The 21,030-nt window shown below is 36.2% G+C and overlaps 1 protein-coding gene across 2 annotated transcripts in view; it reads right to left on the bottom strand.

Annotated features, from left to right (window-relative positions):
• Positions 1–21,030, bottom strand: part of TDRD3 (tudor domain containing 3) — a 210,793-nt gene that overhangs the window by 113,153 nt on the left and 76,610 nt on the right. For both annotated transcript variants that reach the window (XM_059042391.2, XM_067016262.1), the window contains 2 exons: positions 9,900–9,984; positions 5,365–5,430 (listed from right to left, as the gene is read on the bottom strand). In XM_059042391.2, coding sequence (XP_058898374.1) covers positions 5,365–5,430; positions 9,900–9,984 — 151 coding nt within the window. The remainder of the gene's footprint in view (positions 1–5,364; positions 5,431–9,899; positions 9,985–21,030) is intronic.

The raw sequence follows: 21,030 nt of genomic DNA, 5'->3' as shown, positions 1-21,030 counted from the left end.
GACCACAACACTATGAGATTAAAAATAAATCACAGGGGAAAAAACATAAAAAACACAAACACATGGAGGCTAAACAATACATTACTAAATTACCAAGAGATCACTGAAGATATCAATGAGGAAATCAAAAAATACCTAGAGACAAATGACCAGGAAAACACGATGATCCAAAACCTATGGGATGAAGCAAAAGCTGTTCTAAGAAGGAAATTTATAGCAAGAAACAAGAAAAATCTCAAATAAACAACCTAACCTTACACCTAAAGGAACTGGAGAAAGAAGAACAAACAAAACCCAAACTTAGTAGGATAGATTTCATAAATCAGAGCAGAAATAAATGAAATAGAAACAAAGAAAACAATAGCAAAGATCAATAAAACTAAAAGCTGGTTCTTTGAGAAGATAAACAAAATTGAGAAACCTTTAGCCAGACTCATCAAGAAAAAAAGGAAGAGGACTGAAATCAATAAAACTAGAAATGAAAAAGGAGACATGACAATGGATACCGCAGAAATACAAAGCACCATAAGAGACTACTACAAGCAACTCTATGCCAATAAAATGGACAACCTGGAAGAAATGGACAAATTCTTAGAAGGGTATAATCTTCCAACACTGAAGCAGGAAGAAATAGAAAATATGAACAGACCAATCACAAGTAATGAAACTGAAACTGTGATTAAAAATCTCCCAACAAACAAAAGTCCAGGACCAGATGGCTTCACAGGTGAATTCTATCAAACATTTAGAGAAGAGCTAACACCTATCCTTCTCAAACTCTTCCAAAAAATTGCAGAGAAAGGAACACTCCCAAATTCATTCTATGAAGCCACCATCACCCTGATACCAAAACCAGACAAAGATACTATAAAAAAAGAAAATTACAGACCAATATCCCTGATGAATATAGATGCAAAAATCCTCAACAAAATACTAGCAAACAGAATCCAACAACACATTAAAAGGATGATACACCATGATCAAGTGGGATTTATCCCAGGGATGCAAGGATTCTTCAAAATATGCAAATCAATCAATGTGATATACCATATTAACAAATTGAAGAATAAAAACCATATGATCATTTCAACAGATGCAGAAAAAGCTTTTGACAAAATTCAACACCCATTTATGATAACAATTTCCAGAAAGTGGGCATAAAGGGAAGGGAACCTAACTCAACATATTAAAGGCCATATATGACAAACCCACAGCAAACATCATTCTCAATGGTGAAAAACTGAAAGCATTTCCACTAAGGTAAGGAACAAAACAAGGATGTCCACTCTCATCAGTCTTATTCAATATAGTTTTGGAAGTCCTAACTATGGCAATCAGAGAAGAAAAAGAAACAAAAGGAATACAAATTGGAAAAGAAGTAAAACTGTCACTGTTTGCAGATGACATGATACTATACTAGATAATCCTAAAGATGCAGCCAGAAAACTACTAGAGCTAGTCAATTAATTTGGTAAAGTTACAGGATACAAAATTAATGCACAGAAATCTCTTGCATTCCTATACACTAACAGCGAAAGATCAGAAAGATATTTTAGGGAAACAATCCCATTCACCCTTGCAACAAAAAGAATACATTACCTAGCAATAAACGTATGTAAGGAGGTTAAAGACGTGTACTCAGAAAACTATAAGACACTGGTGAAAGAAATCAAAGATGACACAAACAGAAGGAGAGATATACCATGTTCTTGGAATGGAAGAATCAATACTGTGAAAAACACTATACTACCCAAAACAATCTACAGATTCAATACAATCCCTACCAAATTACCAATGGCATTTTTTACAGAACTAGAACAAAAATGTTAAAATTTGTATGGAGACACAAAAGACCCCGAACAGCCAAAGCAATCTTGAGGGAAAAAACGGAGCTGGAGGAATCAGACTCCCTGACTTCAGACTGTACTACAAACCTACAGTAATCCAGACAATATGGTACTGGCAGAAAAACAGAAATATAGATCAATGGAACAGGATAGAAAGCCCAGAGATAAACCCACACATCTATGGTCAACTAATCTATGACAAAGGAGGCAGGGATATACAATGGAGAAAAGACAGTCTCTTCAATAAGTTGTGCTTGGAAAACTTGGCAGCTACATGTAAAAGAATGAAATTAGAACACTCCCTAACACCATACACAAGAATAAATTCAAAATGGATTAAAGACCTAAATTTAAGACCAGACACTATAAAACTCTTAGAGGTAAACATATGAAGAACACTCTCTGACATAAATCACAGCAAGATCTTTTTGACCCACCTCCTAGAATAATGGAAATAAAAACAAAAATAAACAAATGGGACCTAATGAAACTTAAAAGCTTTTGCACAGCAAAGGAAACTATAAACAAGATGAAAACACAACCCTCAGAATAGGAGAAAATATTTCCAAACGAATCACCAAAGGATTAATCTCCAAAATATATAAACAGCTCATGCAGCTCAATATTGAAAAAAACAAACAACCCAATCAAAAAATCAGCACAAGACCTAGGTAGACATTTCTCCGAAGAAGACTTACAGATGGCCAAGAGGCACATGAAAAGCTGCTCAACATCACTAATTATTAGAGAAATGCAAATCAAAACTACAATGAGGTATCACCTCACACTGATTAGAGTGGGCATCATCAGAATATCTACAAACAACAAATGCTGGAGAGGGTGTGGAGAAAAGGGAACCCTCTTGTACTGTTAGTGGGAATGTAAATTGATACAGCCACTATGGAGAACAGTATGGAGGTTCCTTAGAAAACTAAAAGTAGAATTACCATATGACCCAGCAATCCCATTACTGGGCATATACCCAGAGAAAACCATAATTCAAAAAGACACCTGCACCACTTGGATTTCCCTGGTGGCGCAGTGGTTAAGAATCCACCTGCCAATGCACGGGACACGGGTTCCAGCCCTGGTCCAGGAAGATCCCACATGCTACGGAGCAACTAAGCCCGTGTGCCACAACTACTGAGCCTGCACTCTACAGCCTGTGAGCCATAACTACTGAGCCTGTGTGCAACAACTACTGAAGCCCATGTGCCTAGAGCCCGTGCTCCACAAGAGAAGCCACCCCAATGAGAAGCCTGCACACCACAATGAAGAGTAGCTCTCACTCGACACAACTAGAGAAAGCCTGTGCACAGCAACAAAGACCCAGCACAGCCAAAAGTAAATAAATAAATAAAATTCATTAAAAAAAAAATACACATGCACTCCAATGTTCAATGCAGCACTATTTACTATAGCCAGGTCATGGAAGCAACCTGTCCACAGACAGACGAATGGATGAAGAAGATGTGGTATATATATACAATGGAATATTACTCAGCCATAAAAAGGAACGAAATTGGGTCACTGTAGAGACATGGATGGACCTAGAGACTATCATACAGAATGAAGTAAGTCAGAAAGAGAAAAACAAATATCATATATTAACGCATATATGTGGAATATAGATAAATGGTACAGATGAACCAGTTTGCAAGGCAGAAATAAAGACACAGATGTAGAGAACAAACGTATGGACACCAAGGGGGGAAAGCGGGGCTGGGGGGCGGTGGTGGGATGAATTGGGAGATTGGGGTTGATATATATACAGTAATATGTATAAAATAGATAACTGATAAAAAAGTATTTTTTAAAAATGCTCTGAGAAGTTGGAGGAAGAGAAAACTCTTATCAGTACCTTTTCCCATGAGCTTATAGCAGAGATAGATTCTGAGAATCCCTAAAGACACATGAAGAAACAATGGAAAATCATTAACCCAGCATGCTAGTTTTCTTAAATCAACTAGCATAAGGATGTGCAGCCACTGCTTTGATGTTACTTAGTTTTCCTGTAAAGAACTGTTGCATTCATCAGACCTGTCCAAGACTGCTGCCTAATCTGGAGTTCTATACTCCAGAAGTTTTCTAATTATGCTTCCCAGACCAGCAGAATCAACATCCCACAGAAACTTGTTCATAATACAAATTCTCAGGCTCTATCCCAGTTCAATGGAGACAGAGGCGTGGGAGTGGGAGAGGTTAGAGGCTGGCAATGTGTGTTCTAGCCAGGCCTCAGGATGATTCTGATGTATGCTGAAGTCTGAGAACTACAACCACAACCAGAAAAAGAAATGTAAGGAACTGGAAAGGACTCTGAGAAGAACCATGAAGATGAATGGAATGCCCGAGACAGAATAAACGGAGAAACCAAGATAGATGGCTTTTAGCAAGAAGAAACCTGTGGTACTGTGATTTACAAGGCTTCAAGTATATGAAGATTTATTCAGAAGGGAAGGTAACCAGATGTTCTCCATTTCCCCTGAGGGAAGATAAAGAAGCCGTTACGGACTTCAAGGTGCATCATAAGAAATTTAGGTTAAAATACAATTAAAGTTTGCTCACACAGAGTGTTGTTAAACATTAAAATGAACTGCTGAGGAGTTTGTGGAACTTTCTTCTCTGAGTATCTGCTTCAAAAACTATTGTAAATTATAAAATAAACTCTTGTTTTCTTTCCAGCTAAATGATTACCATCTACTGCATAAGGGAAAATGTGAAAAATATGTTGTTACATTTCAGACCTTTTAAAATTATCTAAAATTTAAAATATCTGAGGTACAGCAACTATCTTAAATATCTGAGTGTTAAAATGATAAGAATACTTATTCAAACACATACATTCAAAGTATTTCTTTAAACTATAGATAATGATGTTCCGTAATAGTTCAAAAAGTGATCAGTAGCACATATAAAATTCTTGGTTGATGTAATTTACATGTATTTTCAAATAAAAAGAAGAAATTGAATACAATGAATAAGAAGTAAAAGACTGACTAGTTGGTATCTAAAAATTGTATCCTTGTATTTTAAAAACATCACTGAAAAAGTTCATAACATGAATACATATATGTTACACAAAATGATAGCAGTAACCAAATGCACGGCTTTGCCAAATTGCTCCTAACATCTCTCCCAATCTTATAGTTTTATACTAATAAGTTCATTAAACAAATATGGTTAACAGGTAACTAAAATAAAAAGATACAAAAAGGTCCTTTTCCTGAGCACCAATAATATCTGGTAAGTCTCACATGTAAAGTAAGTGTGTCATAGTTACAATTCCTGAAACAAAAGTTTTTTTTTAATGTTGAAAAGTCACCAAAAGTTTAAAAGTTTAAGCTTTAATCATTTTCCATGTGTATAGGAATTCACTATAATGATAACTCTGTGACTTGTTCACCTCCAAAATATTTTGAACTTGCAGTCTTCATTGACAAAAATAATTCCAGTAATTTAGTAGATGTTCATATTTATTGTACTTAGCATAATTTGTGAAGTTAACATTTTTCATTACCTTTTCCACCTTTCCACCATTGATGTCACTGGGGAGGAATTTCTTGCCAATTGTTCTCAAGTCTGTCTAAAATAAAAATATTATTATTAAAACAAAATTATAGAGAAAAGTGAATCTAAATCTAATCTCACTCACAAACAAAAGATAAAGTTACTTAAGGTGTGTGGAACAAAATTTAAATAAATGTCTTTCAACTGACTATGAGATCTATATAAATATAAAATCAATCTTTTCTAATAACACATTCCCATACATACATTGTTTAAAGTACATCAAAGGCCTTATTTATATCTGGTCATACTTCTCTAGATACCCTTTTAACTTACTAAGTCTTCTTTATTAAAATCTAAAACTTGATTTTATGAAACTATATAGTCTTACTAAAAAATTAATGCCACAATCCAAAACTAAATGACTACTTTGAACATATAAACAGAGTATATTTTTCACAACTAAATTCTATATTACCTTGATATGCAGGGACATGAAAACACTTTAGTCTATAGGCTGTAATACTTATGACATAACAAAGCTACATAACATAAAAATATCCCAGAGAACAATACCACTGCAACAGCAAGAAATCTAAGACTATACTGTAGTAAATACTTATTTCATTTGCTTTTTAAACAAATTACAGAAACAGAAGTTGGTGAACAAATGACTAACCACATGAAAATTCCCAAGTACATATTATTCAGCAAACCAAAGTGAAACATAGAAAGGACAACATAGGACTAAGATAAAGTTGTAGGATTTCTGACATAAAAACAGAACTTCAACTACACAGTGTACATATAAAAACAGAATTTTTCAGGATTTTCTCTTCTTTAAGAAGAAGTGAAAACTAAAGGAATAGTAAATTTGTTCAGAAGAAAACTAATACTACTCATGAAAAAGGCCTAATTATTTAAGCTAAGAAATTATCTTGCTGCTTGAGATAGTGAGGTTAGATTAATAACTAAATTTGTACTGTTTTGTTATTCCTTAAATATAGTAAAGAGAAGCTCTTCATTGCCTCAAGAGCAAAACAAAACAGACTTAGAGTGCATTTAATCACAAAATTTATAAGAGAGAAATTTATATTAGACTTAAGGAGAAAATACTAGATGATTAAAATTACTGTATTATAAAAGGATTACATATAGAGAAGTAGGATAGTCTTCTTTGAACACCTACAATAATAGAATATCCTCTTATTTGAAATATCCATATATGATCAGCTTAAGAAACAAGCATACATGTTATACAACCCTCACAGATCCTTTCCAGTCTTTTACTACAATGATTTATAATTTATTTCTCAATGTAATGCAAGGATCACTCCTAAAGTAAAACTCACTGAATGGAACTGCCAGGTAAACTAAGCCCCAAATCCAAATACTTGTTTAACAATGTTTCAGGTTTATCCTTTTTGCAACCTCCACCCAATAACAGAGTGAAAGAATTATAAACCATACCTCAAGTTGCATAGCTTTGACTTTGAAAATACTAAGCAACATATGGGGAAAGAAATACTTTCCTATACTAGTATTTCCTATATTAGGATTGTTTTGAAGATTAAATAATGCATGTAAAGCATTCAGCACAATGACTTGCAAACAGTAAGCATTTAATGAATGTTAGCTATCATGTTTACTTTAGCGAATATAAAACATGTATCTTGTTATCATCTGAGTGTGTACAAGTCAATAATACAACTTAACAGTTCATAAAAACATAAGCATTATCTTGAAGTCACTCAAAAGCTGAAATATTTAAATACCTATAAAAAACAGAATATATAAAAATTGTATGATACATCATGGTCCTTCATTTCTGGTTTTTATCACTAATTATAAAATTAAAATAAAATGAGGCATTAATATAAATGAGAAATGAGCACTAAATTAAAATCCTAAACTTTGATTTACATCCTGTAATTAACTAATATGACCTGGGACACATCAGAAATTCTCTAAATCCAGTTAATTTATTCCTCTGTAACATGGAAAATATATTACCAATTCTATCTTCTAAAGCTGTTGTCAGGCTAAAAGGAGATACTGTATTCAAAGTGCCATACACACATATAAGGAATGTTATTTCACTGTTCTTTTAGCAAGATGAAAATGACCTACCAAATCTTTAAACATCCAATTCAAAGTCAATTTATGAGTTCTGCAAAGGCAATTCTATGATTCAGATGCTGTTATATCAGAGTCACTACGATAAATGGGTCCACAAATACATTTATAGTGAATAAGCAATTATGCAGGAGAAATATTTAACCTATAACATGCACGTGTGCACACACACACAAGACTCCTGACTATTTCTTCAAGTAAGTTCAGCAGAATATCTATTTGGCAAATCATTTTGTATTATACAGAATCTTAAAAGAAATTTTAAAATAATCTTTTAAAATTTTTACTGTTACACATTATTTAGTAATTTAAGACTAGGCTATCATTTAATCTTTTTCTGAATAATTCAGGAATTTGAATGCAAAACTACATGCTGAATTCCAAGGTTATTTCTTAATATCCTTACTCCTCATTCTACAGAGGAAAAAAATTAAGAACCTCCCTCCTTTCAACATAAAAACCCATGCAAAAAAGAGTTACATAGCAGCTCTGAGGCTACTATCTTTAGAAGGGCCTGCTTACAAAGTTGGCCCGAAGGTGTCATCTGGGAATTTGGCACTTGAACCATTCCCTAACTGAAAATGTAATTCACTGCCTAAATTATTTGTATTAACAATGTGATTTATGGTAAACACCTGCTTTTTGATGGGGGGAGTCTGGAATTTTATTTCATGCTAAGCAGAGAGTACCTTCCTAAGCAGCCCAATAATAGCCTAATGGACTTCCTTGGGCAGGAAAACCATACACATACCATTGCTTTGTTCACTGCTAAATAAAGGAACAAATTCAGTGTATTCCCACTGGCGGAAGAGAACATAAGCAAGCTTATGCATGGATTATTCTCCTAATATGTAATCAGTTATATGTAATAACTAATAATGCAAGTCTTTCTCAATTAGTGATAACATCCCACAATCACTCGAAAGTTAAAAAAATTAAACAGAAATACTGTATATACCTGATTTTATTTAAAGGTTATAAACTTGAAACTTAGATTATTTGTCTGGTGTAGACTTCATCCCAATTAAAAGTACTTTTTTAATCCTATTATATTGCATAATAGCTTTGGACTGTAGTATTTAACTATATATTTTAAAGAAAATTATAAAGACAAATTAATTCACTAAGATAATAATCATCATGTACCTCTTATGTACATAGGACAAATACTTCATGTTGACTTATTTTACTTAGTTTCATACCCAATTTATACATAGCTCAATGCTATTTACCTATGTATATAAATAAGAAAAATAAAAAAGAACAGAAGATTGTCACAAAGCCTTTTTCCTATCATCTTTAGGACTTTTTTTAATAAACAAAGAAACTAGGGTTCTTTATACCATTTTTTGAAAATAAAATTCACTAATTTGGGTGCAAATCAAGAAAAGTTAAATTGTCTAGCAAATATTCCCATTTGTAGTCACAGATAACACACATAATTTCTAAAAAACCTGTTGGTCTTTCTGAATAAAATTTCAAAGCAGCTAAAAAAATCACAGGTTTCAAAATATAAATTTTATGTTTAAACCCAAGTTTAATTATGTAAATATAAATTTAAGTAATTTGAAAAGTTATACACAGTTATATATTTATTTATACTTCACATGTTCTCATCAGTTGTCACCCTTTCTGCTTTATGCTAAACCTACTTTGCACTGACATAATGGATTTATCAGGCAGTAATTCTCTTCTGAATTTCACTGATTATGTATCATAGTATATGAAGTTGATTAATAGACTGTGACTGCAAAGGCGATACAAAAAACACTCCCACAGGGTAACTGCAAGATTGAAAAAAGAATATTAATTTACTTATATCTGTACTTCAAACAATTTTTATAACTTTAAAAAAATTCAAAAGTCAATCCCAATTATAGAAAAGATACAACTATACAAATGGGTAGAGAGAAAGAACATGGAAAGAAATATACACCAAAACATTAAAGGTAATTATTTGGCTTTATTATTTTACTTTTCTGTATTTTCTGCAGGAAAAGTTACTTGGAAAGAAAAAAATACAACTGTCAAGAAGCTATAACCTAGAGTTTCTACGTACATTGTCAATTTTTTTCATGAATATGATCAGTTTTTACTATTACATAGCTACTGTAAATGTAATGAAATTCTGTAACTGATCACAGGGTGAAAAAAAAAGTTTTAATTGCATTTTTCCCTTTTTCATTGAATTCTGAATAACAGATGTTAAAGAAATATATATTTATAATAATTGGCTTATATGAGATTACCAAATCCAACAAACAGCCCTGCAACTTAAAATGGACAATAAAAATGCAAGATGATTTATGATTTTTTTCTCATCATAAAATCCAGTTTATTCTATGAGATACTTTTCATAAATATAGCTTCCAGATTTAAAACATTTATAAGTTAATAAATAAAACCTACATTGAGAGCAATCAGGATGATGTCATTTATATTGACTTTGTCAGGAGAACTTGTGCACGCTTCAATGCCTTCATCTGAAAGATACCTGTTAAAATAAAATAAATGGCTTAATATTTTCTAAAATCAAAATTAACCAAAATTATTTTTTAAGTCTACATGTAATTTTGTTCTTTACTATAAAATGCTTCCACTACAAATACTAGGCAAAAAGAGTCCTGGATACTCCCTGTTTATTTACTATCTGATAAAACAGGATAGACAATGAGTACTTTTCCTCTTTTGTATCTTTAAAGGGATGCTTTGTTAATAAAAGTATCCATATGTTTTCTAAGAAAAGCTATTTAACCATCAATATACTTCCTTAAGGAATGAATGAGCTCCTCTTTACTATTATACAAATATAATATCTGACTTAAATATTTAGTAATACAGTAAACTCTTAAGAGATTAAGATGTGCTATAAAAATAGAACTAAAAACAACATAGGTTTAAATACAGTCCAACAAACTTTCTTCTGGGCTACTTTCTCACATTATCTTCTCAAGTCCCCTTTCTCTAACATAATGTTCTCAAGAATCTTTCAATAAATACTATTGACTCCAAATAGCACAAAGACAGGCAACTTTTTACCTTACATCTTTTACTTCTCCTGTCTCTTTTCAGTTTTCTTTACTCATTGTCTTACTGCCCTTTGTTTTTTTTTATTCAGTCCAAACCAACCATATATCTGTAGCAGACAATAATTAATTCAGGAGTAAAAAGATTATTGAACCCAAAGGGGGGAAAAATCATCTCTACCAATTCACCCATGCCCAATACAGTCATTTTGAAATTCTTCGATAAATTCTACAATTCATATATCATCCCCCCAAAGTCTACCTGTAAAAATGCCCATTAACATTCAGCATCTTTTGTAATCAGTAACAGATACTCCTTTAACCAAAGGTCTGATGTTAGCACTGCCACTGTAGACATTCTCCCACTAAAAAGATCCCACTACTGGGCATATACCCTGAGAAAACCATAATTCAAAAAGATACATGTACCCCAATGTTCCTTACAGCACTACTTACAATAGCCAGAACATGGAAGCAACCTAAATGTCCACAGACAGATGAATGGATGAAAAAGATGTGGTACATATATATATATATATATATATATATATATATATATATACAATAGAATATTACTCAGCCATAAAAAGGAACGAAATTGAGTCATCTGTAGTGATGTGGATGGACCTAGAGTCTGTCACACAGAGTGAAGGAAGTCAGAAAGAAAAAAAAGCAAATACCGTACATTAACACATATATATGGAATCTAGAAAAATGGTACTGATGAACCTAGTGGTGGGGCAGGAACAGAGACAAGTCTTAAAGAACAGACTTGTGGACACAGGTGGGTAAGGGGAGGGTGAGATGAACTCAGAGAGTAACACTGACATATATACACTACCATGTGTAAAACAGATAGCTAGTGGGAAGCTGCTGTATAGCACAGGGAGATCAGCTCGGTACTTTGTGATGACCTAGAGGGGTGGGTGGGAGGGAGGCCCAAGAGGGAGGGGATACAGGCATACATATAGCTGACTCATTCTGTTGTACAAGAGAAACTAACATAACATTGGAAAGCAATTATAATCTAATAAAGATGAAAAAAAAAAAAGATACAGGAGTACTAGTCTGACAGAGCTAACTCCGGCTCTTCCTGATAGCCATCGACCCCCAATCTTAGGCTGATTCTAAGACACTTGTCAATGTAAACTTTACCTGAAGACAGCAACCAAAGAGCATTTGCCTTTAAGAAACATAGAATGAATGATTTCTCAAAAGTAAAAGGGCAAGTGAAAAGAAGTGTGAATAGGAGAGTACAAAAAGCAATAGAAAATTAAAGCTGATAAACCTATGCATAAGATCAAGGAGGTAAAAGAAAGGAAAGTATATATAAATCAAAGCAAGAATGTACTAAGAAAATTAGATACTATTAAAAGTTGAAGACCATGGCAGTGCTAAACTACAATGATGAATGAAGGCAAGGAGTTAATTGGGCTACAGAGAAAACTAGAACTGTTAAGTATGTAGATGAGTCAGTAAGAATGAATGGATGGGAGGCAGGAATAAATAGTACATGAGTGACCATGGAATACAATGTTTGCAGTCAGCATAGATGGCTAAAACACTGCTTTAATTCAGAATGGCTAAGTTAATTTCCTTATTACCCTGATAATTTTTCACCATTCATAGCCATTGACTGTATCCTGTACTAACCATCTTACAAATTCAGTTCTACAAATATTAATTAACTCCCCCTATATGTGAAAAGCACTATGTGAATCTGTAATAAGATCAGTAAAATGATGAAAAATAAACATCTTTCTTCAAGGAGTTTACAGTCTCACATAAAGAATAACACAACATGTAAATAGCTATCATACAATGCCAAAATAACTATAAACAAAATGTTATGGGGGCTCAAAGGGGCTGTGGAATGGAAAAGAGTGCACAGAAGGGGAATAGTATGACCAACAACATGGAAGTAAAAAAGTATAAAGCACATTCTAGAGGTAATAACTTGGAACATTATGGCTGGAAAATGGGGAAGAGATGAGAGGTCAGTATAGGTTGAGACGAATTTTATTTACTGTAGGAAGCAACAGTGCATAGAGGGATATGGGTGCTATATTAAATGCTGACTAATTACAAAAACACAACTTTCAAAATTCCTACAGTGGGGAAATAATATGCAATGATTAATAAGATACTTTTGTTTTCTAGAAAGGCAACTCTTTAGAATTAAAAGATTATAGGATGTCAGATGAACTGGAAATGATCTTAAAAAATAATCAAAGTTTAACTCTTCAATTTTACAGATGAAGAAAAGAATGCCCAAAAATGTTAACCTAAACTTGCCCCAAAATACAAACTTAAGCTATGAAAAGTTAAAACAAAAATGCCTCCTGATTCCCAGTTTAGCAGTCTTTTCATTACAACACACAATTTTTATTTATCAACAACTAATGCTAATATCAGGAGTATGATCTTTTTCTCATAAACAAAAGTCAACATCTATACAAATCAATTTCTTAATCAAGTAGACACTTTACCAACACAGACAAAAAAGCACAACTAGGTAAATTCAATCAGTGTCTCCGAAGTATATTAAATAAGAATAGGCCTAGTTTCATAGTAAAAGATCAGGGAACTAATATTAACTACTATTAAGAGATTCAAAAATTGTTACAACAATAAAAATACCTATCCTGCAAAATATAAAAAGGAAACATCTATCTAACAAAAATTCTAAAGGCAGAAGAGATAAGGGGGTGTAAATTTGACTTCATCCATGTATAACTCAAATATCATGTGATTTCTTCCAAACGATGCCTGGAGAAGGGTTCCTGAATATAAGAAATTACAAAATATGGCTCAGTCTCAATTTCCAAGTTTTACAAGTCTCCCTTCCTCACCCTTCACATTAAAAAAATATATATATCAAAGGACTTGAGCCTCACAGCTTTACTTTGTAATTATCAAGAAACAGGAGACCCATTCACAGGTCTCCCTAGTAACATCTTGGTGATCCTTCTGTCCATACCGGACCATTTTCATAGGACTAAATCTAAATTAACTGTAATTTGAGATTTACAAATTAGTCTTTTTGATTTTGTAAACATTTAAGACTAAACACTCAAATTTTTTAAAAGATTTTGCAAAGTGCTTCTTATTTTCATAAATAAATGTTAAAATTCTGACTTTCTCAGAGTCATTTAATTTTAATCCTGAGCAACTCTTCTTACTTAAGAAGTAAAAGCTTTAAAATTAATTACTATCCACCAACTTGGGGGAGAGGTGGTTTCCTATTACAAATAATGAATATATATTTAATAAGAAGGGTCTCACTGCTAAAACCATTTTTACCTCATGTTCTAAAGTTACTTGGGCATATAAAACACACATTCCCAAACTACAGTTCAAGTATCTCAACTGACAGAAAACTGTAATAAAAACAAATACTATTGTTTCAATATCACTTGTTAGATCCAGATAGTGTATCACCATTACCAGTAAGTGGATTCCTAACTGCAAGGGAAAAGAGTGCCTATTTTCCTTTGATCCATTCCTCTGGAAGTAGGTAAAATCCTTGAGTCTAACTTAACTACTGACTGTGACGTACACATAATGAGGAGGGCAGCAACAAACCGAAGAGTACATGCCCATCTAAAGGGGGCAGCTCCAGTGACTATCTGTATGAGGATAGGTTAAGCAGCCATTGTCAGATCTTCTCATTTTTAGCTTTTAGTTTTTTGCAAAGCAATGTACAAGCCAAACAAAACAGGCTTCAGTCTGCATGTGGCACACAAACTTTGTACATATTAATTGTATTAGTTTATTTCAGTTATCTGTTTGTTTGCTCTTATACACTTTCAACTTGTCTTTGACATGTTGACACTTTGACACTTAGGGTTGTGCCCTAAGTGTCTCTCAAATGATATAATATCCATGGCTGACATCCTTTTCAAGCAAAAGAGGAAAAGAACTGTCTTTTAGGTCACTTTGTATGACTCCTGGACAGCAATAAACATATCTATGCATGTAAATAGTATTCTTAACAGATTTATCATCAAATCATTTACTTTGGCCTAAATTATCTTCAAACTGCACATATGATAACTCATCCTTACCTAGATTTCCATACTACATATATTTTTTAGGGGGAAAATATTCTAATTGGCCAGAAATACTAAAAAAGCATTTATATACTAAAAAAATACTAAAAAGTTTTCTTCCCCTCCAGCTACCTGTACCCATCCAAGCAATGAATGCCCACTCAAGTCTGAACTGAGACCTGAATTCCTAAGATAGTCAAAAACAGAATTTATTATCACGCATACAAATTAGGCTGATGACACATGAAAATTCTTTAAAATGCCAGTAAGAAAATAAAGGTGAAAACATTCTTCCCAAATGGATAGGGACTCAATCAAAAAATAAAGGACATATCTGGACAATGACTGCTACAGGATGGTCTTAACTGTCTCTGAAGAAAACCCATCACATGGCCTCATGTGGTTTTTGGAGTCTCTGATCTATACATGATTATTTGCTGCTACATTGAGATTACTAACCCACATAAGTTATCCAAATACTAAAATGGGAATTTATTAAATGAATCCCTGCTTAGCTACGAAGAAAATAATAACTGAAGAAAATAATAACTAACTCCCAATTACTCAAGCCAATAGAGGGACAGGAGAGAATAAACCATGACAGGTAATTTTTTAAATCACTTATATTAAAAGGTATCTTTCATCTTAGCAAACACGAACGTTGCCAACCTACTGCAAATTCCCAGGACATTAAAAAATAATTTTTAAAAACTACCCAAACAAAGGTCTCTCTATTCACTCTGCATATCCTGTTTCCAGCCCCACAGTGTAAGTGGTCAGTAACATGCCTGCTGAAAATTTTGGTTTTTGCTATTATTCTTATAGGCTTTTGCTGTACCCAGTCAAAAACACTGAAATAATAACTTGCTAATTGCCTCCTTTAGGATAAAGGAAAATGGCTTATGAACTCCTATTTATGAACCACAGAGTAGTAAGATTAGTTAAGGTAACAAGGCTAATAAAAATTTGGGCACAAGGACTTCCCTGGTGGTCCAGTGGTTAAGATTCCGTTCTCCCAAAGCAGGGGGCCCGGGTTTGATCCCTGATCAGGGAACTAGATCCCACATGCCACAACTAAAGATCCTGTACGCGGCAACAAAGATCCCACATGCTGCAGCTAAGACCTGACGCAGCCAAATAAATAAATATTTTTTAAAAAAGCTGGGGCACAAAATTTGCTTCAAATAACCTGGTACAGACTAAAGAAATATACTCAATACAATTTATAAATACATTGGTGAGGGGGCGTGGGGGGGGAGTCACCAACCAGAATATAACTTGGTACACCAGCATTAAGTTGAATGAATTTATGGTATTAAGCACAGCAAACAGGAGGATCAGAATTCTATTAAAAGTAATTCAGGGGGCTTCCCTGGTGGCGCAGTGGTTGAGAGTCCGCCTGTCTATGCGGGGGACACGGGTTCGTGCCCCGGTCCGGGAGGATCCCGCGTGCCGCGGAGCAGCTGGCCCCGTGAGCCGTGGCCGCTGAGCCTGCGCGTCCGGAGCCTGTGCTCCGCAGCGGGAGAGGCCACAGCGGTGAGAGGCCCGCGTACCACAAAAAAAAAAAAAAAAAAAGTAATTCAGAAGGGGGAATCCTATGACCCAAATGGTAAAAAAGGAAAAAATAGGTCTTTTATTTTATTTCCCTAAAAAAAAGTACCACTTCTATCACTACCATTTTCTTACCTTCTTTAGGTTAAGTGGCCACCTACTATGCCAAAATGAATACCACAATCTTTATTCCAACAATTACAATAAGGACCTGAGTCAACACTAGCTTAAAATTTAATTTTCTCGGACGGCTTAAAGATGGCGGAAGAGTAAGACGCGGAGATCTCCTTCCTCCTCACAGAGACATCAGAAATACATCTACACGTGGAGCTTCTCCTGTAGAGCACCCACCGAACGCTGGCAGAGGACCTCGGACCTCCAAAAAGGCAAGAAACTCCCCACATATCTGGGTAGGGCAAAAGAAAAAAGAATAAACAGGGACAAAAGAATAGGGACGGGACCTACGCCAGTGGGAGGGAGCCGAGGAGGAAAGACTCCCACACACTAGAGGCCCCTTCGCGGGCGGAGACTGCGGGCGCCGGAGGGGGAAGCTCCGGAGCCGCGGAGGACAGCTCAGCCACAGGGGTGCGGAGGGCAAAGCGGAGAGATTCCCGCAGAGGATCGGTGCCGACCGGCGCTCACCAGCCCGAGAGGCTTGTCTGCTCGCCCACCGGGGCGGGCGGGGCCGGGAGCTGAGGCTCAGGCTTCAGTCGGATCCCGGGGAAAGGGCTGGAGTTGGCAGAGTGAAGACAGCTTGAAGGGGGCTAGTGCGCCACGGCTGGCCGGGAGGGAGGTCGGGAGAAGTCTGGAGCTGCCGAAGAGGCAAGAGACCTTTTCCTCCCTCTTTGCTGCCTGGGCGCGAGGAGAGGGGATTAAGTGCGCCGCTTAAAGGAGCCCTAGAACCGGGCGCGGAGCTGCCGAAGAGACAAGAGACTTTTTCTTGCCTCTTTGCTTCCTCGGGTGTGAGGTGAGGGGATTAAGAGCACCGCGTAGAGGAGCTCCAGAAACGGGCGCGAGCCGCGGCTGTCGGCACGGACAGTAGAGACGGGTGTCGGACGCTAAGGTTGCTGCTGCCACCACCAAGAGGCCTGTGTGTGAGCACAGGTCACTCTCCACACCGGCCCTCCCGGGAGCCCGTGCAGTCCGCCACTGCCGGGGTCCCGGGATCCAGGGACAGCTTCCCGGGAGAATGCACGGCGCGCCTTGGGCCTGTGCAGCGTCACGTCGGCCTCTGACGTCGCGGACTCGCCCCGCCCCCGTGCCACTCCCTCCCCCCAGCCTGAGTGAGCTGGAGCCCCCAAATCAACTGCTCCTTTAACATCGTCCTGTCTGAGCGAAGGGCAGTCGCCCTCGGACAACCTACACGCAGAGGCGGGACCAAGTCCAAAGCTGAACCCCAGGAGCTGTGCGAACAGAGAGGAGAGGGGGAGATCTCTCCCAACAGCCTCAGAAGCGGCGGATTAAAACTCCACAATCAACTTGAAGTGCCCTGCATCTGTTGAAAACCTGAATAGACAACGAATCATCCCAAGTTGAGGAGGTGGACTTTGGGAGCAAGATATACTATTATTTTCCCCTTTTTTTTCTTTTTGTGGGTGTGTATGTGTGTGCTGCTGTGTGAGATTTTGTCTGTATAGCTTTGCTTGCACCATTTGTCCTAGGGTTAGACCGACCCATTTTTCTGTTTTTTGTTTGTTTTTTTGTTTTTTTTTGTTTTTTTTTTGTTTTTTAAAAGGAAATTTTTCTTCTTAATAATTATTTTTTATTTTAATAACTATACTTTATACTACTCTGTCTTCTCCCTTTCTTTCTTCCTTTCTTACCTCCTTCCCTCCTTTCTTCCTTCCTTCCCCCTTCTTTCCTCCCTTCCTCTCTTCCTTCCTCCGTTTCTTCCTCTGCACCTTCCATCCTTGCTTTCTTGCTTCCTTCCTTCATTTCTTCCTTCCTTTCTTCCTTCCTTCCCTCCCTCCCTCCTTCCTTCCTTTTCTTTCCTCTCTATTTATTCTACCTTTTATTTTGAGCCGTGTGGATTAAAGGTTCTTGGCGCCCCAGCCAGGCACCAGGGCGGTGTCCCTGAGGTGGGAGAACCAACCTCAAGACACTAGTCCACAAGAGACCTCCGAGCTCCACGTAATATCAGACGGCGAAAATCTCCCAGAGACCTCCATCTCAACACCAAGACCCAGCTTCACTCAAGGACCAGCAAAGAACAGTGCTGGACACCCTATCCCCAACAAAGAGCAAGACAGGTCTACAGCCCCATCCATTAGCAGAGAGACTGCCCAAAATCATAATAAGGTTACCAACATCCCCAAACACACCACCAGACGAGGACCTGCCCACCAGAAGGACAAGATCCAGCCTCATCCACCAGAACAGAGGCACTAGTCCCCCCAACCAGGGAATCTACTCAACCCACTGAACCAACCTTAGCCACTGGGGACAGCCACCAAAAACAACAGGAACTACGAACCTGCAGCGTGCAAAAAGGAGACCTCAAACACAGTAAGATAAGCGAAATGAGAAGACAGAAAAACACACAACAGATGAAGGAGCAAGATAAAAACACACCAGACCTAACAGATGAAGAGGTAATAGCCAATCTACCTGAAAGAGAATTTAGAATAATGATGGTGAAGATGATGCAAAATCTTGGAAATAGAATAGACAATTTGCAAGAAACAGTTAACAGGGACCTAGAAGAAATAAAGAGGAAGCAAGCAACGATGAGCAACACAATAAATGAAATTAAAAATACTCTAGATGGGATCAATAGCAGAATAACTGAGGCAGAAGGACGGATAAGTGACCTGGAAGATAAAATAGTGGAAATAACTACTGCAGAGCAGAAGAAAGAAAAAAGAATGAAAAGAACTGAGGACAGTCTCAGAGACCTCTGGGACAACATTAAACGCACCAACATTCTAATTATAGGGGTCCCAGAAGAAGAAGAGAAAAAGAAAGGGACTAAGAAAATATTTGAAGAGATTATAGTTGAAAACTTCCCTAATATAGGAAAGGAAATAGTCAATCAAGTCCAGGAAGCACAGAGAGTTCCATACAGGATAAACCCAAAGAGAAACACGCCAAGACACATAATAATCAACCTGTCAAAAAATACAAAGAAAACATATTAAAAGCAGCAAGGGAAAAACAACAAATAACACACAAGGGAATCCCCATAAGATTAACATCTGATCTTTCAGCAGAAACTCTACAAGCCAGAAGGGAGTGGCAGGACATATTTAAAGTGATGAAGGAAAAAAAAACCTACAACCAAAATTACTCTACCCAGCAAGGATCTCATTCAGATTTGATGGAGAAATTAAAACCTTTACAGACAAGCAAAACCTGAGAGAGTTCAGCACCACCAAACCAGCTCTACAACAAATCCTAAAGGAACTTCTCTAGGCAAGAAACACAAGAGAAGGAAAAGACCTACAAGAACAACCCGAAACAAGTAAATGGTAATAGGAACATACATATCGATAATTACCTTAAATGTAAATGGATTAAATGCTCCCACCAAAAGACACAGACTGGCTGAATGGATACAAAAACAAGACCCATATATATGCTGTCTACAAGAGACCCACTTCAGACCTAGGGACACATACAGACTGAAAGTAAGGGGATGGAAAAAGATATTCCATGCAAATGGAAATCAGAAGAAAGCTGGAGTAGCAATTCTCATATCAGACAAAATAGACTTTAAAATAAAGACTATTACAAGAGACAAAGAAGGACACTACATAATGATCAAGGGATCGATCCATGAAGAAGATATAACAATTGTAAATATTTATGCACCCAACATAGGAGCACCTCACTACATAAGGCAAATACTAACAGCCTTAAAAGGGGAAATCGACAGCAACACAATTATAATGGGGGACTTTAACACCCCACTTTCACCAATGGACAGATCATCCAAAATGAAAATAAATAAGGAAACACAAGCTTTAAATGATACATTACACAAGATGGACTTAATTGATATTTATAGGACATTCCATCCAAAAACAACAGAATACACATTTTTCTCAAGTGCTCATGGAACATTCTCCAGGATTGATCATATATTGGGTCACAAATCTAGCCTTGGCAAATTTAAGAAAATTGAAATCGTATCAAGTATCTTTTCCGACCACAACGCTATGAGACTAAATATCAATTATAGGAAAAGATCTGTAAAAAATACAAACACATGGAGGCTAAACAATACACTACTTAATAACGAAGTGATCACTGAAGAAATCAAAGAGGAAATCAAAAAATACTTAGAAACAAATGACAATGGAGACACAACGACCCAAAACCTATGGGATACAGCAAAAGCAGTTCTAAGAGGCAAGTTTATAGCAATACAATCAGACCTTAAGAAACAGGAAACATCTCGAATAAACAACCTAACTTTGCACTTAAAGCAATTAGAGAAAGAAGAACAAAAACCCCCAAATTTAGCAGAAGGAAAGAAATCATAAAGATCAGATCAGAAATAAATGAAAAAGAAGTGAAGGAAACAATAGCAAAGATCAATAAAACTAAAAGCTGGTTCTTTGAGAAGATAAATAAAATTGATAAACCATTAGCCAGACTCATCAAGAATAAAAGGGAGAAGACTCAAATCAATAGAATTAGAAATGAAAAAGGAGATATAACAACTGACACTGCAGAAATACAAAAGATTATTAGAGATTACTACAAGCAACTGTATGCCAATAAAATGGACAACCTGGAAGAAATGGACAAATTCTTAGAAATGCACAACCTGCCGAGACTGAACCAGGAAGAAATAGAAAATATGAACAGACCAATCACAAGCACTGAAATTGAAACTGTGATTAAAAATCTTCCAGCAAACAAAAGTCCAGGACCAGATGGCTTCACAGGCGAATTCTATCAAACATT

The sequence above is a fragment of the Kogia breviceps genome, chromosome 16 (genome assembly GCF_026419965.1).
Source record: "Kogia breviceps isolate mKogBre1 chromosome 16, mKogBre1 haplotype 1, whole genome shotgun sequence".
NCBI lineage: Eukaryota > Metazoa > Chordata > Mammalia > Artiodactyla > Physeteridae > Kogia > Kogia breviceps.
The sequence above is the reverse complement of the archived record's forward strand: the minus strand, read 5'-3'. Positions and strand labels throughout refer to the sequence as shown.